We start from the raw sequence: 21,950 nt of genomic DNA, 5'->3' as shown, positions 1-21,950 counted from the left end.
GAATGGCTTTAAATTGGAAGGGGGAAGATTTAGATTAGACATTAGGAAGAATTTCTTCACGATGGGGAGGCCCTGGCCCAGGTTGCCCAGAGCAGTGGTGGCTGCCCCATCCCTGGAGGTGTTCAAGGCCAGGTTGGATGGGGCTTGGAGCCCCTGATCCAGTGGGAGGTGTCCCTGCCCATGGCTGAGGTGGAACTGGATGGGCTTTGAGGTCCCTTCTCACCCAAACCATTCTATGAATCCAGCCCATAAACCAGAGTATTTTTTTCTCCACCCTGCTGCAGTGTTTTTGAAGCCCCCATGAATCCCAGAGCTGCTGTGCTTTTAGCCCTGCTCCCTCCTCCAGTTGTACCTTTTTCCATCTCGGAGTTCAACCTGTGCAGAGGAAACATTCGACATTGGGTCTTTATTAAACATCATCATTTATTTTGATTACAGATAGCTCCTTTATGTCAATCAGAACAGTTTATTCACTGCAAAGTTTTTTCATGCCTGTTGGAAAGAGTTTGCATTAAAAAAAAAAAGGAAAAGGAAAGAGGCTTGGCTACATGCAAATCATACTGAACGTTGCCAAATGGGTTAAAACGAGTAGCAGAGTTTCTTCGAAGTTATCTACTTGCATACGGAGGAGAAACAACCACCGATAGCGTGAAGCCCCTCTGGAAAAAGCTTCTCGGTGCAGGGATGTTAAATAAACAGAGGCAAAGAGACAACCGAAACCTGACTGCATTTGCACCTGGAAAAAGCAAAGCCAGAGGGTCCCTGCTATGAGCCAGGAGAGTGATGCTGTAAAACTGGTGAGGGGAAGGGCTTTGAACAGACGGAATGGGGCTTCCCTTAGAAAGGGAGTCATGTTTGGTCCTTTGAATGGAAGGGACAGGAAGGTTTTCAGCCTTTGCTGCCCTTCCCCAGGTTTAGGATCAAATGAAATGCTGGTTCACAAGCCAAAGTGCCCGTTCCAGCGCTGCTCCTCTGGGGTGATTTGTTTTCCATCAAAAATCAAATCAAACCCACGTCTCTTAGAAAAAAACCCCAAAACAACGTTTTAGAAACAAAGCACTTCTGGCAGTGGACACAGCCAAGGGACCCTCCGAGGCTTTCCACCTCCAGCTGCCTGCGCCTGCCCAGCCCTCGGGGGCAGTGCTAGAGGGATTGAACCCCAGGGATATTCGCTGTTCAGAATTGTGAGATCTCTTTTATCAGCAAAAGCAATCAACCCAAGCCAAGCCCTGGCTCCCGGTTGTACAGATTACTCCCCGAAATGGAACAAATCCACTCCCAGCGTTGCTGGTGCAAGCTCCAGGTACCGCATTAAAAGCTCTGGAGTTATTACAGTAGCACGATTGGTGGGAAACTGGATTTTACATCTGAATAAATACCAGACAGGCACCTGTGCCAGCCTGATTTCAGTGAGGCTGGAGGGCAAGAGTGGCATCCAGGCACGCAACAGGCTGCGGTTTAATTCCGTGCCAGGAAGGCAAAGCTCTCCCTTCTGGCTGGCTCACAATATTGAAAGAAACACTCCTGGTTTGTGTGTGATCAGACTTCTGTTGTGCCTCAGCAGATCTGCTATTCATCAGCAGCTCCTGTAGTCAGGATTGGAAGGAGTTTCAGGTTTATCTCCGCTGCAGTCCTCTCCGGGGTGACTGCAGTCTGTCCATCACACGTGGGAGAGCTCCTGGGGCCTGGCTAGATCCAGCGCTAAGGAAAGGAAGCCCTTCCCTGAAAAGTCTGGGCTCCTTTCTTCTCCTCTTTTGTGCTCTTTTAAGGGCCTCATATTGCCTTATAGTACACCACCCTGGAGATGCATTTTTGGGAGGTTAAAAAGCACAGCGTGTCACTAATGTTTAAAAATACCTGGCCAGCTTTTATAAAATACAAGTATTCAACGTGATCACCTTTATGTGTTCTTCGAGAAGAAAAAAGTTGACATTCATCGTGCGGGAAGAAGGCAGCAGTCCAGCCTCCTCAAAGCATCCCACCATGTGAACTGACCCTCTGCCAGGACCTCCAGTGCTGAGGTCTTGGATTTAAGTCATCCTTGCTCAACGTGCCCACTCAAGAACCACAGAGCTGGACATCATGTCTGCGGTGTCACAGCACCTTGCTCCGAGTTGGGGAGCTCCCCAGCCTCGACTGTTCTGTCCTTCTGCTGCAAGCCTATGTTGTCAGTCTTGCCGGCTGCAGCTCGCAGGTCCTCCTGGCTCTCAGCCAGGCCATCTTGACTCTCCATATCGCTTACCTGACCCTCACCAAACTCCAGAATGGTTGGCAAGTTGCCTTGCTTTGGGCATCGTCTCTTCAGGCTGACCAAGAAGGGTTGCGGCAAGGAGAAAATGTCCACATTGTTGCCAAGGTCAATCCAGGTGACACTGGGGAACTTCTTGGGGTCCTTCAGGGTTTCAGTGAGGTCCCGAAGGATGGCTTTGGTGAGCCGGTTGCCGTTGAGGGAGAGGGTGGTGAGGTGGGGCAGCACACAGAGTACCGGCAGGAGCTGCAGCAGCATGTCATCCGTCAGCTCCGTGAAGCACAGCTCCACTGTGTCAATGTGCTCCGAGCTGTGCTGGAGGTAGGATGTGACACGGTCCAAGTCTTTCAGCGTCAGCGGGATGCCTGACAAGTCCACTGTGTTGTCCTGAGGCTTCCCCATCAGGACAGCTTTCAAGCTGCAAGAAGAAGAAAAGGAGAAGGATATTAATGTGGGTAGATGTCTGCTTGGTGGCATCTCCTGGGGCTCCTTGGCTGCTCTTAGAGGGGGCAGGAACGTGAGATGTTTAGGTAAGACATTCAGTGGGGGTAACGGCCTCTCCTGTAGAGGTGAGGAGCGTCTGTGCAGCTTGGGGGCAGCGAGACATTTCAAGGCTGTTTATTGATAGAAGGTGGACAGAAACAAGAAAAGCATAATTCACGATGAAACAAGAAACATAATTCGGAAAGACTGCAGATTTCCACAGTGACTGCAAACCGCTGGGATAAAACAGGCCATCCAGCTGCTTTTAAAGGTGCAAAAATGGGTGAGGAAGCCCTTGATCAGATGGACAGGAATTGCTGGTGGTGGTGTGACGCTTCTCCTACAGCTCATTACGAAGCTCTTTGTGCAGGAGGCCATGTGTTTGTCCTCTCAGCTGCACAGGTGGCAAACCAAGGACCTGCACCAGAATGACTTTAGCCCAAGACAGCAAATATACGATAACAACTCCAGGGCTGGGTGACTTGATCTAGTATATCCAGTGTGTTAGACCTGTTATGGCTCTTCAGTCCAGCTGCCAAGCAGATGGGCACTACAGAGAGAGATCCTTCGATAAATAAATTAATCCTGATGATGGCCCTACAGAGACTCATTAGTGCAAGCTAGGCTGAAGTTTCACAGGTCAATTTATCTTCTAAAGCGAATCAAGACCAGATCTACAACCAGGACCTGCTGGCAGGCTAGTGCTGCTGAGGACATTTTGCTAATTAATTATTCTGAGTGAATTAGGAGATGGGAAGAACTCCCTACATGCTAATTGCTTATGTCAACTCGGTGAGCTCACATCTCTTCTGCACACGCATTAGCCTCACACCAAACCAAGTGGTGGAAATGCTTTTTTTTGCCTTTTTCCCTGAGCCAGGGAAGGGCTCTGCCCAGCATCTGCTGGGTTCTCTAGCTGAAAATGCAAACCAGCATGAATGTTGCCCCTGAGCAAGCCCACCACCGCTGCTGGGAAGATGCTCGGCTGCAGCAACTCCAGTGCCACGGCATCTTGTTTGAAATCTGTCTTGTGCAGCATGGTAAGATGTTTCATGATATGATGTGTGCCCTGAGCCGTGAGCTGTTCGTGATCCAGGGGGTCTGCGGGCAGCTGGTAAGTGTTGGGCTTTTCCCCTGAGGAGTTACAGAACTAACAGAGGTAGAAAGCAGCGAATTGTGCTGAGTCTTAACTGATAAATAATGCAGGGAGAGACGATCTTGGAAGGTGTTGAGAATAATTTAGAATAGAGGCAAGGTGGAAGGAAATGAAGGTTATTTATAAGCACCAAAGCGTTTTACTGGGGTTGAGCTGTTGGCTAGATAACATAACGCTATGGAGGACCTGGGGCCAAGATGCTGCTCTGCTGTCTCCTCTGGGCATGTTTTTCCAAGCTGCCCAGGAGAGCTGACTGCTCAGAGACTCTTATTACAACCAAGGGGGAAGCCAAGAGCTTTCATCCAAAGGTCCAGCCCGCAGGCCGTGTGTCAATTAACAAGAGTCTTCAAATCCAAAGCTACTTTTCTGCTCTCTTGAACAATACAAAAGGCATGTACTGGGTGCCCATGGTGACAGGTTGGCTACAGAGACCTGGCTACACCCCAGCTGAGCCAGGATGAGAGCAGGCAAACTCCTGGGTGCTGTCTGTAGCCTAGAAACATCTCACAAAGTCCAACCAGGTTGCAGTGGGAGAGACTGGGAGGGGCGAGAGGTCTCTTTTCGAGTTCCCTCCGTGATGCTGGATTATGCTCCATGGTCTGTTTAACAGCACTTTGTTCTTACTCCTCCTTTGAAGATCTAATTACAAGGAAGAAATGGATGCAGACAAGCACTGAGATTAAAGTCAACTTCCATCTAGACGCTTGGCTAAACACTAGAAAAACAAGCTCTCTTCCCTGTTCAATTCACACTTCAGCCTTGACTTTCTGCTATTGCCCCATTGCAGAGAGGGAGGAAAATTCACTGAGCCTCCTCGTCTCCAGCAGGTACCAAACTTGGAGCTGGATGCCACGATGGTGCAAAAAGGCCTTTATCATCACCTGACTCTGGGATTGCAGTCATTTTACACAAACTATTTGTTTTCAGGGAATATCCCATAGGAAAGAACTAAATTTATCTTTGATATTTGTGGTTCCCTGAGCTCTTTTTGGGCTCTTATGGCCCAGAGCAAACCCCCTGCTCTGACAGCAGGGCACCTGCCTGCTGTGCTGCCAGCAAAATGACTGAATTGCACAAAAACGAGGCTGTGCAAATTAAAGTTTCCTTAATGTTTGCAAGCAAGCAAAGGCATAAGGTTGTTTTGGTCACTCCAGTAGCCCAGGCTCCTCAGTCTAAACTTACCTGGTCTTTGTTTTTCATGCAGGTACAGGCAAAAATAGCTACACAGCCTAAAACCAGCCAGAGAAAAGTGATGTCAAATAATTGATGCAAACCCTCTTCACCTCAGGGTAAGAGCCTGAGCTGTTCTTCCACATGGATGTGTTTTAAATCAAGAATGCCAGGCTGGATCTAAGTGTCATTCATCCAAAGAGTTTTCACAGTGTTAGGTCAGTCTTAAAGCTTATTTAACATAAGAAAAATGGATCAAAAGTTCTAGGAGTAAACAGCTCTGGTAGCAATAACTGAGCGAGGTGGGGATCAGTCCTCAAGCACAGCTCAGCAGTAGAACAAGAGAGCATTTAAGACGGTTATAAAACTACTTATGTTCTTGTTTAACATAAGGGGCTTGGGGTTTGCAAGAAGTGCAAAAATGATTATTACATGATCCATTCAGTGGGCACATCAATAATATCCTGGTGCTCAGCACATCTGGACTCTCACTAAGCTCTCCTCTGCCTTGGGGACCCATTTCGCTGCGGCGGTAGCACTTCTCTTAGTGACAGCTCGTGGTTTGCTGAAGTAGCTGGAACCTCAAACACACACCTCCACAGTAATTTGGCAAGATCTATACTTATCCTTTCACAAGGTCTCATTTAACCTCTGTGTGGGCAGAAAGCTGTTAATTCAATGCGATTCTCTCTACCGCTAACTTTTTAGCAAGACTGGGAAAGAAACCAATGAAATAGTATATTTATTATTAAAAAATAATATATCAATCGATGTGCACGTGTTGGCAGCTGCTGCTCTCCAATATGTACTGCTGCATCACTTTTTGGAAGCAGCCCCAGCGAGCGAGGTGTAGTGAGGCTGGGGCCAAGGTGAAGCCTCAGTAACAAACTCTTCTCATGTAAACTAAATAAGAAACCAACCTAAATTACTCATTTTGCTGTCAGGGGAGCTCAAAGCTTGGTTACACCACGGTTTTACTGTGAAATATTGTCCCTGCAAATAAGCGATAAGCACTTAGGATGAGAGGAAGTCGCCTCAAGCTGCATCAGGGGAGGTTTAGACTGAATATAAGGAAAAATTTCTTCACCAAAAGAGTGGTGAAGCCCTGGCAGAGGCTGCCCAGGGCGGTGGTAGAGTCTCCATCCCTGGAGGGGTTCAAAAAATGGGTGGACAGGGTGCTCAGGGATCTGGTTTAGTAGTGGACAGGTATGGCTGGCCTCGATGACCTCAAAGGTCATTTCCAACCAAATGATTCTATGATGCTATGATTTAAAAGCACGGCTAAAATAAGCATTCAGGGGTTGATCTTTGTTTTCTCCAGGATGGACATCCCCTGTACAACATGATGCTGCCTGCCTGCCTTCATGTAACTTCTTGTGGGACTTTTAGTGTGGCTTTAATTCAGAAAACCCAAGGAGATAACAAAGGGGGAATGGCGGTAACTTCGGGGCAGCTCTGTTTTGAGCTGCATTCAGTATTGCTTCACATTTGTTTTTCTCCTTGGGGCACACATACAATCTGTGCCAGCAAGAGAATTGCTCCCTAGGGCTCTATCCTTTTCCCCTTGAGAAGGATTTAGCCAATACCTACTGCAAAGGCTTGGTTATCTTGTACGAATAACCTTTTCATCCTGACGATCTGCAGCCTGTATCAAAGGCAGAGGAAATGTGAATATCTGGTCAGAGAAGCCCTGCGCTTGCCCTGGGGGATACAACAGCCTCTGCTCAATCTCTCTCTTGGGAAAAAGACCAAACAATCCCCAAAGACGATTTAATCAAAACAGTCCTGTGGATATTCTGAACCATCTCCTGGAAATGAGGAGGAAATTATGTTAACAAACAGCTGTAAAAACTTTTATCCCTCCCATAAAGTTTGCCACAGAATGGCCCCAAATCTCTGTAGGAAAATCTTGGCATTAAACAAATCCCTACGAGCTTTAGCGGAGGATCAGTTACACCCACTTCATCCTTGCATTTTATGAGGATATTCCAGAGGGGAAAAGACAGATTTTTTCCCCAGCTGGAAACAATATATGGGGTTTTGACCTCTGTAATGATAGGATTGGGTATAGAACCACACACCAAACCCAGATAACGCTTTGGCAGGATGCTGATTTATAAACACTTATGCTAAAACAACAACTATTTTGCGTGCAGCACTGAATCAGATCAGAAAATGTTCCCACAAACGAGAATATTGATCAAAGAGAATTAAAAGAAAAAGATTTCCTCTTGGTTCAAATTCAGGGCATTTCTGGGCTGCATCAAAAGCAGTGTGGCCAGCAGATCGAGGGAGGCGATTCTGCCCCTCTATTCCTCTCTTTTGAGACCTTCTCTGGAATATTTTGTCCAGTTCTGGAATCTTCAACATAAGAAGGAGATGGAACTGTTGGAACGGGTCCAGAGGAGGCTACAAGGATGTTCCGAAGGCTGGAGCACCTCCCATATGAGGTTGGATGGGGCCTTGGGCAGCCTGATCCAGTGGGAGGTGTCCCTGCCCATGGCAGGGGGTTGGAACTGGATGGGCCTCAAAGTCCCTTCCAACCCAAACCATTCCAGGATTCTATGATTATTACACACACAATATATAAATATAAATTAAATATATGCTGTAATGTATAGACATGTTTGTCATTTAAGCTAAAAAAATCTATTTTCTTGGCTCTGACCCTTCTTTGAGGCTAGGGGAGCTTAACTCTTTTGTCAATATTATTACTAACAGAGTACATTTATTTGCTGCATAGGTTTGTATTCCTTCCCTCCATTTACACAATATCTATTCCAGTGGTTGACCTCATCATTTGAAGCAGGAGCAGGGTTGGAAGGGACCTCAAAGCCCATCCAGTCCCACCCCCTGCCATGGGCAGGGACACCTCCCACTGGATCAGGGGCTCCAAGCCCCATCCAACCTGGCCTGGAACCCCTCCAGGGATGGGGCAGCCACCACTGCTCTGGGCAACCTGGGCCAGGGCCTCCCCACCCTCACTGCAAAACATTTCTCCCTAAGATCTCATCTCAATCTCCCCTCCTGCAGCCGAAAACTGTTACCCTCATCCTGTCCCTGCCCTCCCTAATAATAAGTATGAATAGAATGGGTAAGATGAGATTAGACCGGTCTTTCTTCGTGTCTCAATGTGTGAACACAGAGATGCTGAAAGACTAAACTCCCAGCGGGTAAAAGGCAGGAGTGCGTACACAAAGCTCAGATTAACCTCTGAGCTCCAGCCATGGGATGTCTCTGAGATCAAAGGCTTTGTGGGAGGTCCCAAGTGGACAGGGCGCTGTTGGGGCTGAGAACATCAAAAGTCATGTTAGGATTTAAAATTAAAATTGTCTGAGTTTATGTCCTGGAAAGTAAGTGTAGAAATTCTATAATTCACCATTACGGGACCCTTGCGCTTCACTGCCAGGAGCCTGGATGTGGCCGGATGGGTTGATCCTATGGGAGCAGCTGAACAGCAACGGCCACGGGGCCTCAAGAGGCACTGGCTGGTCCAAAGACTGGGTCAGGAAGCAGGGGGGATATAAAAATACACACGTGTGTGCCCGTGTCTGAGTGTTTTGCAGCTGCTCAGTAATAAGCTGCCAGGGTCTCACCACCCTCACAGCAAAACTTTTCTCTCTAAGATCTCATCTCAATCCCCCCAACTGCAGCTCAAAACCGTTCCCCCTCATCCTGTCCCTTCAATCCCTGATCCAGAGCCCCTCCCCAGCTTTCCTGGAGCCCCTTTCAGCACTGGAAGCTGCTCTAAGGTCTCTCCACAGCCTTCTCTTCTCCAGGCTGAACAATCCCAACTCTCTCAGCCTGTCCTCATACAGGAGGTGCTCCAGCCCTTGGATCATCTCCATGGCCTCCTCTGGACTCGCTCCAACAGCTCCATATCCTTCCTGTGCTGAGGACTCCAGAACTGAACACAGGGCTCCAGGTGGGGTCTCACCAGAGTGGAGCAGAGGGGCAGAATCCCCTCCCTCGCTGCTGGTCCCACTGCTGTGGATGCAGCCCAGGACATGGGTGGTTTCTGGGCTGACACAGGTCTTGTGGCTTCAGCCACATTGCTGGTAGTGGAGGGACTATTGGCATCAGAAACATCTTTACCAAGAAATCCTTCCCATCATGCTGAGATAAAGTCAAGCATCTTTGATTTATATGTCTTTACTAAATTATTCCATGCCAACGTAACGTCACCACGCACACATTCTAAACTCTAAAAGCTTGTGGTCACATAACAAGAAAAAGTAATTTTTATCCCTTTCTGTCAGCCTCAACTCCTTCATCTCGACCGGTCTGATGAAGAGCCATCCACTAGAGAGCAGTGTCCCCCAGCCCTGCGTGTCTAAAAGCCAGCACACCATCCCAAACTCAGAACAGGACAAGGACAGCCCACACCTTGCAGAGGGATTCCCACCCTGCAGGGGACAGGATGCTTCAGCATCCTTAGTGTGGTGAAGGGATCAGAAGTCACCTTGCCATCAGTTGTCCTACTCGTGGCACAGCCCTCAGGTCTTCTGCTGGGTACGTCGTGCAAGCTGAGTTATCTGAGAGCTGATGGTGGCTTTGGACAGCTGCACTCAGACTTTGAAGACCCAGATCTGGTTCTAAATGCAGCCTAATATTCAAAATAATGTGTGTGTGTGGGGGGGAGGAATCTGGTATTTTGGGTGCAGTGTCTCTTTGGGAAGAAACAGAGCATAGAGGAAGAAAACAGCAGGAGAAAGAGAGAAGAGTGTCTATTTGTGGTTGAGTGGATTGATTTACTTTAACATCTCCCCAAATGCCTCTAATTCCGCTCTAGAGCATCTTTCTGAGGACAGGATTTTTCTTTGCATTAAACTTTTTGGCAATGTGGTATTTAGTCTTGATGTGCCTCAACCGCGTGCTACCACAGAGGAGAAGGGAAAACCACAGGGAAGGAAGGTCAGGCAGCTTGGGCAAAAGCTGCAGGCAGGGACTGGCTTCAGCATCATCGTTCATGAGCACATGGGCTGCAAGAAGTCAGAAGACTGCATTAACTCTGGAAGCTGAGGAGAAAAATATTGGTATGCAAAAAGGGACCAGACACATTGAACAAGTTATTGAAATGAAGGGGGGAAAATGTGCACTGTTTTTGGCTTTTTGTCCAAACCACATAAATTTGACCCACTAACACTGGTCAAGTGGAAGTCCCAGATCCATTATCTGAGACCTCAAGGAAAGCCCATCTGGGTTCAGCTGCTGAGCCTCACATCCAGGCCGCTGGATGGATAGAATCCTAAAATCACCAGGTTGGAAAAGACCTCTGAGATCACTGAGTCCAACCATACCTATCTGCCACTCAACCGTACCCTTGAGTACCTCGTATACCCGCCTTTAGAATGCCTCCAGGGATGGCGACTCCACCACCTCCCTGGGCAGTTGTTCCAGTGCCTGATGACCTTTTCAGTGAAAAATGTTTTCCTAATGTTCAATCTGACCCTCCCCTGGCGCAGCTTGAGGCCATTCCCCCTTGTCCTGTCCCCTGTCACTTGGGAGAAGAGCCCAACACCCTCCTCTCCACAACCTCTTTTCAGGCAGTTGTAGACAGTGATAAGGTCTCCCCTCAGCCTCCTCTTCTCCAAAGACATATGGGGCCCTACAATGGGAACCCCTAGAGAAGGTCCAGTGGCAAGGTTAAACCCCAGAACAAGTCTGGGATGGACCGATGGGCCAAAATAGCACCCACTTCTTCCCATTGCCAAGAAAACCGCTCGTCCCCGCAGCTCTCAACACCCTACAGCTGCGAGATTGCTGCTGCATCATCATTTCATGGCATCTCCGTGGTATTTAGTAAAAGGACCCAATTAAACCCTTAAAAGCAACAAGCTTCTTGGAAAATGAAGTACTTTTATCCGAAGAAGCAACTTGATCAATCTCTCTAGTAGGGATAATTAAGCAGATGAACTGCTCTCATTTGCACACCACACAGCCAACTCCTCGTCACGGTCCAGAGCCGAGGAGGCTGGATTCAAACCTCGGGTGAAGGGATGGTTGTTGCTCTATATAAGAACCACTAGCGATGTGTTACAAGAACAAGGATTGTTCCCAACTTGTTTTTAATTTCCTGCTAAATAAAATGTGAAAAATATGCACTTGGGATCCATCAAAATGCTTTGCTATAATTACTCTATTTAACTTATTGAAAAAAAATTGTAAATATCCTCCATTCTTCATTCCACATCCACTCCAAAATGAAATATATTTATACTTTCCTTCCTATAATACATTTTGCTCTCAAAAAACCTGCATTTTCCTAAAGAGAAACTGCGCTGGAATATTTCCAACAAACTCCTCTCCAGCATAATAAGAAACTGCAGCAGACACTCCATTAATAACTTGCATTTGCAGAAAAGGCAATTTGCACAAGTGCCAAGAGCAAAGCAAAACAGAATTTAAAAGAAAACAACATGGTGGGATTGTTGCTTCTGTAAATGACCTCCTGGAAGAGAATTGGACTAGGATAAGAGATTGTTCCTCTATGAGACCAGGCTGAGAGAGTTGGGGTTGTTCAACCTGGAGAAGAGAAGGCTGTGGGAGACTTTAGAGCAGCTTCCAGTGCTGAAAGGAGCTCCAGGAAAGCTGGGGAGGGGCTCTGGATCAGGGAGTGGATGAGGTTAAGGGTTTTGAGCTGAAAGAGCTCCTGATCCAGTGGGAGGTGTCCCTGCCCATGGCAGGGGGTGGAACTGGATGGGCTTTAAGGTTCCTCCCAACCTAAACAACTCTATGATTCCATGATTTTATTTCAATTCTAAGACAGGACAAAAAGACTCTTAGAAAGAGACTTCTGTAATTGAGTATATTAAAATTACCCAAGTAACTACTAGATTTACACAAGCAACTCCCCCCTACCAAGAGGGGAAGCTGATGTGCTCTGGTTTGAATAGAAAACGTACCTTTGAATTTGGTTGTGTTTCTCAGCCTCCAAAAGAAAGAGGCCATAGGAAGAGAGATCATTAGGAAATGGCTTATAAGAAATGTGATTTGCTACCTTTAAAACCATTCCAAATCAGTTGAAAGGAAGAGGAGGAAAAAGCAAAGGGACTATGATGGCGCAGGATGGGAGACTGGTGGGGATGGATGGGGCACAGCAAGGCCGCGCTGCCGGGGGCTCCAGCCCCTTCGGCAAAAGGGAGGGATGGGTGCTTAAAATCCTTCATTTCATCCTCCCTCTTTGTTTTTTGTCACCGCTTCGTCTTGTTGTTGCAAGGACCGACCCCACAAGCAGGCTGGATGTCATCCCCTGTGTGGGGTGGGAGAACGTGGCTGTGCCCTCTCTGTTCCCCTCACCACAAATTTTAGAGACACAAATGACTCGTAACACATCTCGCCTCTTTGCAGATGAACAGGACTGTTGTTCATTATCTCCACCCCTTTCTGGGGTCCAGAGAGCTTTCAGATGGGGAGAACACACACAGGTAGAGTGGCTTGAGAGGCATCGGCTCCAGTTGACTTGTGCCCATCAAAATCCTCTCCCAGCCCTCCAAGCTGCCCCTGGGGCTGTCGAAGAACAAAAAGAAAGGCTCAAAGTTTGAAGTTGGAACTTCTGTACAGGCTCTTGGTGTTTCCTGCTCCTTGAAACAGTCTGAATTCCATCAGTTGAAAGAGGAAGAGAACGGGATTTTTGCAGTGGGGTGAAGGTGGAGGGGTGGGGAAGCTTCAACTCTGATCCTCCAGCCTAGTTTTCTCATCAGAAACCAGTCCAAAGGGAAAAAGAAACCCTCTTCCCAACTGCTCTTCCTGCAATTAGGGAGGGATCTCCCTGCCAAACTGTGTGCCTGGGGCTTCGCTTTCCCTAAACTGTTTATTTTATTGGAGCACAGATCACATTTGGAAGAGTTTAGGCAGGCAGAGGTCCCCTATTGCCTGTGCTGCTCTGATGAGAGCCAGAGCACGGCATGCAGACGCCAGCCTGGCTCCCGGATCCCCGCTTGTCCCTCGCACTGACTCGCGAAGACATTTTCTCCTGGGCCAGGAGCTGGTATTACGCCTGTTTTTCCCCTCACCCCCAATCCTTGGCACATCTTCCATTTCAAGCCCAGACCCTGCCTTTCCCATCACCATCTTGATCCTTCTTGTGTCCAAAGAGAAGGTTTGAATCATGGCATGGGTTCCGATGCTCTCCTAGGTGGAGCAAAGGGAAACCACCTCTTTCAGTCTAACAGCAGACACATTTCAGACAGATGGATTTTGGGGGGACACCACTTCCTCCATCTGGGGCGGAGGACAGATAATCCCATATGTCCTCTGACCAATTCCAGGGGGTCAGAAACCCCCCAGCTCTCATTGCCAGCATCCTGGAAAGACCACAGGGCACCCAGCAGGAGCTGCCCAGAGAGAGGGTCTCTGCATGAGCAACTGCTGCCAAGGAGGAGGAGGAGATGGACAAAATGAGAAAGCTGAGGTGAATGCATTTCACCTGATGCTTCCTATCAGTTTTCAATCACTATTTGCTTATCTATTGAGCCACAAAAGTTCTGTTCTGTGTGATTTGCAATAAACAAGCGCCAAGAAAGCCCTTGGACTGTCACCATCCTGCTTCCCTGCAGGGGCAGGCGATACACAGGGACGAGCTCCCTAGGGATTAGACAGCTGAAAGCTAATGAGACCTGACCAGTGTGTGACTGCTTCCTCAAGCCCTTCTTCTTCGCTGGAAGACACAACCTGCTTCACGTTGATGTGCACAGAAAATAATAGGTCCTACTCAGCACAGCAGAACAGAACAACCATTGTAACCTCAGCTTTCATCGAATGAAGAATAACAGGATACAACCTGATCCACAACTAATTCCCTGCTCGTGTCTTCAAAATGAAAAAGATTTTTTTTTTTGTAGCTTTTTAACATTCTGTTCCAACGGGAGGATTTAACAGTATCCTGTTCTCCTCTCTTTTTAAATACAGCAAAAAGTGCTCACTGGAGCAGGGGAGTGAACCTGCTTTATTTATGTCCTATCGGTTCCTTTTCATGTGCGGCTTTTCTACCCACCCACAAAGATATTTCATTTTAGCAGACCCTTGCCATGAAATTGAGGTCAGCAGAAAACAGCCCCCACCATTCCTGGGGCTGCAAAGCCAAACAAAAGAAAAACAAGCAACAATCTGCCTCTTTAACTGCTCCAAGAACACTTAGCCCAGCTCTTCATTGCTTTTGGTAGGTGATTTCCCTGCTGCTGTTGGGGATTTCAGCATTCATCTCGCCTATGAAAATGACCACGGAGCTACTATCGGAGGTGAAACGCGCTGCCAGGGTTGCCACAGCATTGCAAATTCTGCCAGAGAAGTAGGAAAACCACAAGAACCTTCCCTTAATCAGCCCAGACTGCCTGTAGAACCTACTTGCTTTTCTGATAAAAGCTCTTATCAGCTCTACCAATAAAACTACAAACCAATCACCTCCTCCCATTCACCTTTCTGTACCCATCCATGATGAGGTTTCAGGGCACTGCGCTCCAAGCTGGCTATTAAAAGCAAAAGTCATGCTGGAGAGATCAGCACAACAAATCCTGCCAAGGTAAGTAATTTATCCATATTATGTGAACACAAACCTATTTTTTCCCACCAAGTCTCCAACTCATCATCTTCATGGATGCAGGGTCACACTTTAGCACTCAGTGGCCCACATGACCCATAGCTGATTAACCAAGGGAAGACAGAAGAGGAGTGTCTCCAGATGGCCATTCCTGTAGCTAAGATGCTGCCAAGGAATAATCCTCATCCCCAACTGCAAGGTGAGAAGTGACCTTCACAACAGAGCAAGCACAAAAGGAGGGCCGCGCGCAAGGATGGTTTCCTGTCCCAAAATGCCCCCAACTCCCCAGTCAGGTGCCAACTCTGGACAAGGGGAGGGTGAAACAGCTAGGAGAGCACATTGGCACTCTGGGCTACATGTTGCTAGACAAAAGAAATGAGCCCAAACACACCTTGGTGCCCCTTCAAAAAGCTTGATGGCCATCTGCCACCATCCAAAACCTTTGTGTTGAAAATATTACTCCAGCCGTTGTCCTCCCCACAGCAGCAAGGACCAGCGGCGTTTCCAGTGTACATCACCGACTTCCTCTAAATTTGTATTTTAAAGCATTATATTCATTCAAAGAGAGCAGCAGTGGGTACAGGAGGTGGAAACTCACCCCAACAGTGATTTGGAGCCCTGAGCGAAGTGATGGATGAGTTCACCAAACACCTTCATTTACCACTGCTAACAATGCACGACGTGAAAGGGCTTGGGGAAAAAAAAAAGAAATTAAAAGCCTCTATCAAAGCTTCATCATAAAGCTCGGTTCTCTTAATTGGGGAAAAACAGCCAGGGGGAAGAGCCACACCGTGGTTGGCTGGTAATTAGGCGGGCATCACTGCTTTGGGGAGTGCTGCATTTCTGCACAGGGGCAGGAGAGCAGCCTAGCGCAGGAGCATAGCCAGGTCCAGGCAAGGGAGCACACTGTCCCTCCCCAGCTGGAAAGGGACAAAGGCAGCAGTGGCTTTAGAAAAGACAAAAAAAAAGTCACCCAAGCATTTGGAGGACTTCCAAGGCATGGAGAAAGCCCACGTGTGTGGGAATTAACTATTTCATGAGCCGATTCCCTCATTTCCCTTGTTCCTACAAGGTCCTACACCTAGGTCAGGGCAATCCCAAGCACAACTACAGACCTGGCAGAGAATGGATTGAGGGCAGCCCTGAAGAGATGGACTTGGGGTGCTGGTGGGTGAGAAGCTCAAAAAGAGATGGCAATGTTTGCTCACGTCCCAGAAACTAACCGTGTCCTGGGCTGCATCCCAGCATGGGGACCAGCAGGGAGGGAGGGGATTCTGCCCCTCTGCTCCACTCAGTGAGACCCCACCTGGAGCCCTGTGTTCAGTTCTGGAGTCCTCAGCACAGGAAGGACATGGAGCTGTTGGAGCGAATCCAGAGAAGGCCACGGAGATGATCCAAGGGCTGGAGCACCTCCTGTATGAGGACAGGCTGAGAGAGTTGGGGTTGTTCAGCCTGGAGAGGAGAAGGCTGCAGGGAGACCTTAAAGCAGCTTCCATTGCTGAAAGGGGCTCCAGGAAAGCTGGGGAGGGGCTCTGGATCAGGGAGTGAAGGGAGAGGAGGAGGGGGGGGAATGGTTTGGAGCTGCAAGAGGGGAGATTGAAATGAGATCTTAGGCAGAAATGTTTTGCTGTGAGGGTGGGGAGGCCCTGGCCCAGGTTGCCCAGAGCAGTGGGGCTGCCCCATCCCTGGAGGGGTTCCAGGCCAGGTTGGATGGGGCTTGGAGCCCCTGATCCTGTGGGAGGTGTCCCTGCCCATGGCAGGAGAGAGAACTGGATGGGCTTTCAGGTCCCTTCCAACCCAAAGCATTTTATGAGTCTATAACAATTTCTAGTAGTTGCTGCCCAGCTCCGCAGCCCATGTTGTGAGGACGGATTCAAATAATTGCTGCCATGTGTCAAAAGCAAATCTCATTTCCACTCCCCTCAGAAGCAGAGGAAGTGGAAGAAAAATTATTTACGAAAAAGAAATTAAGAAAAATCACACTTTTCACAGTCCAAGGCTTTTTCTAATCAGGGAAGAGACTAGAAAACATGTTTATGGGACCAAAAGCACCGAAGCGCAAGGAAGCAAGATGGGCGATCCCTCCAAGGGGAGGGAAACTACTGGGTTATTTCTTAGTCCAAGCGTACAGGAGGGGAAAGGAAAGAGGAGGAGGAATGTGGCTTGAAACGGAGGGTTTAAATTGCAGGTAGCGCTTCGGACTTCCTGAAACTTTTAAGCCTGTGGCTCAGCTTAAAGAGTATGAGCAGCTTAGAAAAGCACGGAGGTGGGGAGGGAAGTCCTGCTGCTGTAAATCATCTCATCCCAGTCTTACTGACAGGTTTTTATCCACTTTAGAATTTTTTTTTTCTACTTCGGGGTTTTTTTTTTCTCCTTTAGGATATTTTCTAGTACTTCTAGCTTTGGGTTCGTTTGCTCGAGGAGGGAACAGCCAAGGCAACTGAAGCATTTGTCAGTGTCAAGATTCATCAGTGGGGGTAAAAAAAATGGCCCTCTGTGGTTTGGGTTAATTGCTTTATATTCTGGAGCAATCCAGATGAATTTCAGAAGGCAATGAACAGCCTAAAGGCTCATTTTAGCAGAGTGAGCCAACGGAAAACCTTAAAGCCCCTTCCAACATAACAGCTTGTCCTATAGCACTTCCCCAGGTGGCATTTCAATATCATAGAATGGTTTGGGTTGGAAGGGAATCAACACCCATCCAGTTCCAACCCTGTGCCATGGGCTGGGACACCTCCCACTGGATCAGGGGCTCCAAGCCCCATCCAACCTGGCCTGGAACCCCTCCAGGGATGGGGCAGCCACCACTGCTCTGGGCAACCTGGGCCAGGGCCTCCCCACCCTCATCATGAAGAATTCCTTCCTAATGTCTAATCTAAATCTTTCCCCTTCCAATTTAAAGCCATTCGCCCTCATCCTATCGCTATAGTGCCTCGTAAAAAGCCCCTCCCCAGCTTTCCTGGAGCCCCTTTCAGCACTGGAAGCTGCTCTAGGGTCTCGCTGGAGCCTTCTCTTCTCCAGGCTGAACAACCCCAACTCTCTCAGCCTGTCCTTGTACGGGAGATACTCCAGCCCTTGGATCATCTCCGTGGTCTCCTCTGGACTTGTTCCAACAGATCCACATCCTTATGTTGTGGATTCCAGAACTGGATGCAAGGCTCCAGGTTAGGTCTCACCAGAGCGGAGGAGAGGGGCAGAATCCTCTCCTTCACGTGCTGGTCCCACAGGCATTGCACCACGCCGCAGGACATAACTGTGGGCACTCCAAGGGATGTTTTACAGCTGGTTTGGGCCACATAAATCCATGTCCCAGCCAAAAATCAATGCTGGCTGATGCTTTCTTTCAAAACATCTCTGCCAGGAGTTCTTTCAGGCAGGAGAAACTCCCCTGAAGAAGCGCTTGCTGTTGGTAAGCCAAGGGATGCTGCCTCCAGCAGCAAGCTCTCAGTGGCCAAGGCAAATTCTTTATTTCCAAGGCAAATTACACCAACCTCAACCCCACACATCTGAGACGCCAGAACCAGACTTTGCTGCTGAGCCACATTCTCCCAAGAGGCCAAACCCAACTGCTCCCCCGCCTCTAGCAACTGCCAGCCCCAAACCCCCAGCTGCCTTCTGCAGATTAGCCAGATGCTCATCCCACCTTGTGCGGCACAGGATCTCTCGTCCTTTGCAGCTGGTGTCTCTGGCTCTCATGCTCCAAGAACTGCATCATCACACTTGCCTGCGTTTTGTTTTCCCTAGATGTGCTGAAAGCTTGCACAATTCCTGCCTGGGCTCAGGTCTTAATCATCTCTTTGCATACCCGTGTCCTGAGGTCTCGAAAGAGTACTTTCCAACAAAGCAAGGACACTGTGCTCCCTTCCCATGGTTGTGAGCCCTCTGCAAGCAGAAGCACTCTCCGTGCCTCCTCATCCGCTGCCAAACGCACAGGGTTGGGATTTGGCCTGTTTACACCGAGTCATCTGCCCTAAATCTCATCAGTCCAGTGATCATCAGAGCCAAAGCAGTGAGCAAATGCCCAGCTTTCCCCCGCTCCCTTGCTTCAGCAGAATGATGCTCGCTGCTAACACACAGGAGGTCTTAGGAGAAACGTGGCTGTGGTTGCTCACGGACTTCTCAGCTCTGCGCTGCTCAGGAAGCTGCACACCAGGTCAGCAGCAAATCAACCCTGTACATCAAACCTCGCGGCTGCCTTCTTACCTCTCGGAGTTTATCAGCAGCTGGAGCTTAAGGCTTGATGCTGCAAAGCGCGAACGTGCTATAAATGCTCTCAGAGCAGGAGCTGGGATGCTCTTCAGACAACTCCATTAGATGTTGATAAGATAGGATGGGGTAGGATAGAATTAGAATAGAATATTTCAGTCGAAGACACCTACAACCATCATCCAGTCCAACTGCCCGACAACTCAGGGCTGACCAAAAGTTAAAGGTTGTAATTAAGGGCATTGTCCAAACACCTCTTAAACACTGACAGGCTCAGGGCACCAATCACCTCTCTTGGAAGGCTGTTCCAGCGTTTGAATGCACTGCTCTGGCATACAAAGGGGCAGAGCATCCCTCGCTCACAGCTGTGGCTGCTGAGCTTTGCCTCATCCCAGCAAACCCCTCCTGGTCAGTAAAGTCGCAGTCCTGTGCTCTCCGGAGCTGTGCCAGCGCATGAGTAACCCGCTGGCCTGCAATAAACAGCCTGATGTATCATCTTGATTTCAGCCAGATGATTGCAACTCACTGAGCATCTGGGAAATTTAAGCAGTGCTTTCATCTCCGTTGCACAAACAGGCGAGCAGCCCTGGCTGGGAAGACCTCTAGCAGAGCCCAGCCAGAGTCCCACCTTCCAGATGCCGCTGCAATATTCAGCAGAAATAACTCATTTCCACCTCGAACTTGCCAATCTGGTGGCTAGAGAACTCTCAGTGGAAATAAAGAACAAAATGAGCGATTTCACCACTTGCTTACCCTCCCCGTCTGGCTTTTCTGGGGGTCCACGAAGTGCCCACACATCCCAGCAAACGTGGGGAGCAGACCCAACAGCTCTCGCTCCGACAGGTGCAGGAGAAATCAAATTTCCCCTGAATATCAACAAAGAGCAACCAGGCTGAAAACTTTTTAATTGATGTGAGCAGCGCATTGCAGAATGATTTCTTAACCCCAGCCCTCATAAATATTTGCTCCCCCAGCTCTGCGGTGCTTCACCCTTCCCAACACAACAGGCATCTCATTTGCTCACCGTTCAGTCTTGTTTTCACCATGCCAAGGGTCATTCCAGCGTCTCTGACTTCTTAAATTCAACAACAAATATTGCAGCGCTTTCGTTTCAAGCCTCTCAGCTCCCCCTGGGAAAGACGGGTCACCCCATCATCTGGCGCAGATTGATGTGCGCTGACACTTCAAGGGACCCTGAAAGGGGGAAGCCCTGGGCTCTATGGGCATTGGAGCACTCCTCCCCTCTGCAAGACATTTAAATGGCTTTTTCTCCCAGGCTGGATCCAATCTCAGGTCACTCTCGGCACAGATTTCCTCTGAGAGCTGCACTTAAAACTGTTGATGGCTCTTAAAACGCACAAGCAGGCAAAACCAGGCCTGTCCCAGCGGAGGCGGATGAAGTGGGCAAGAAACTCGAGGCAGAAGGGCAGCGATGCATTGCGTGAGGTAAAGCAGTTTGAAGCGAATGGCAGGAGGCTGCAGACCCTGGGAAAAATCCCACCTCCACACTGCACTGAAGCAGCACAGAATCATGGAATGGTTTGCGATGGAAGGGACCCCAAAGCCCATCCAGTTCCAACCCCCTGCCATGGGCAGGGACACCTCCCACTGGATCAGGGGCTCCAAGCCCCATCCAACCTGGCCTGGAACACCTCCAGGGATGGGGCAGCCACCACTGCTCTGGGCAACCTGGGCCAGGGCCTCCCCACCCTCACAGCAAAACACTTCTCCCTAAGATCCAATCTTCCCTCTTACAGCTCAAAACTCTCATCCTCTCCCTTGTCCTCTCCCTGCACTCTCTGATCCAGAGCCCCTCCCCAGCTTTCCTGGAGCCCCTTTCAGCACTGGAAGCTGCTCTAAGGTCTCCCACAGCCTTCTCTTCTCCAGGCTGAACAACCCCAACTCTCCCAGCCTGTCCTCACAGTAGAGGTGCTCCAGCCCTCAGATCATCTTCATGGCCTCTTCTAGACTCGCTCCAACAGCTCCATGTCCTTTCTGTGCTGAGGACTCCAGATGAGCTCAACTAAGCATCAACATAAAATTACCATCAACATCTATCAAGTCGAGATCTTGTGTCTGGATGTTAACGTGTAGGTACAGGATCTAGAGCTTTATTCTCTGGCAGATCCTCACAGCTTTCTGTGCTTTTCAGACTTTTTGAGCCAGAGGTTGAACCTAAATTATGGCATTTAACAACAACTGATGAAGCTGTCCTTAATTCTTATCTCTACTCGCTGTGCTTTTGGGCCCATCAACACCATTCGATGGGATGAGTTGGGTGAAAAAGCAATTCCTTCTGTTATTTTGTAGTCTGCTGCTTGCTGAGGTGAAGCTCTGCTGTAAGGATGGCACACTTAGCTGGGGGAAGCCAACTGCTACCTCAGCGCACCGTCAGGTTCATCCCTCCCTGTCTGACACACAGATGCTGATTCAGGGATAACGTGCACGCCAGGGACAACCTAATGCCCTGGTATTTATACCCCACTAGCCTTAAAAGAGTATTATTGAAACAGAAGCTGCTTACTGCTCTACATTATTGACCTTAAAATGACTTAGCTTGGATTTTTATTCCTCTCTCACTCAGCAGACAAATATCTTTCTCCAACTAAATGAAACCTTTTCCTTCTTCCCACCTGGCTTAGCCTAAGCTGCCGACCTGCGGTGGATAATTGCCGGCCTATTCATCCTCTCCCCTCCAAAATCGCACGCTATTCCCACAAGAGGAACAAAAGGTGTCACTGTGGTTTTCACACGGTCACAGAACGCCAGACCTGCCAGACGAAGTGTCTTCCTGTGAAACGGCAGTTTTTGAGAAGAGATTCATCAGATGTTCTACATGGCAAGAGGGAGCTGCTGCAGAGTTTTCATCCTGTACTCATTTTCAGTACAGGATGGGGGACGGCATGGTTGAGACCAGCCCTGCAGAGAAGGACTTGGGGTGCTCATTGATGCAAAGCTCAACATGAGCCAGCAACATGTGCTCACAGCCCAGAAGGCCAACCGTGTCCTGGGCTGCATCCAAACAAGTGTGGCCAGCAGGGAGGGAGGGGATTCTGCCCCTCTGCTCCACTCTCGTAAGACCTCATCTGAAGCCCTGTGTTCCATTCTGGAGTCCTTAGCACAGGAAGGACATGGAACTGCTGGAATGA

At 48.8% G+C, this 21,950-nt stretch overlaps 1 protein-coding gene across 1 annotated transcript in view; it reads right to left on the bottom strand.

Annotated features, from left to right (window-relative positions):
- Positions 1-274: 274 nt before the first annotated feature.
- The window catches only part of LRRC75A (leucine rich repeat containing 75A), a 92,493-nt gene continuing 70,817 nt past the window's right edge, over positions 275-21,950 (bottom strand). Inside the window, exon 4 of the mRNA XM_009561827.2 lies at positions 275-2,666. Coding sequence (XP_009560122.2) covers positions 2,081-2,666 — 586 coding nt within the window. The 3' untranslated portion in view covers positions 275-2,080. The remainder of the gene's footprint in view (positions 2,667-21,950) is intronic.

This window comes from Cuculus canorus, chromosome 20, assembly GCF_017976375.1.
Source record: "Cuculus canorus isolate bCucCan1 chromosome 20, bCucCan1.pri, whole genome shotgun sequence".
Lineage (NCBI taxonomy): Eukaryota > Metazoa > Chordata > Aves > Cuculiformes > Cuculidae > Cuculus > Cuculus canorus.
This window is presented reverse-complemented; position numbering and strand designations above follow the sequence as displayed.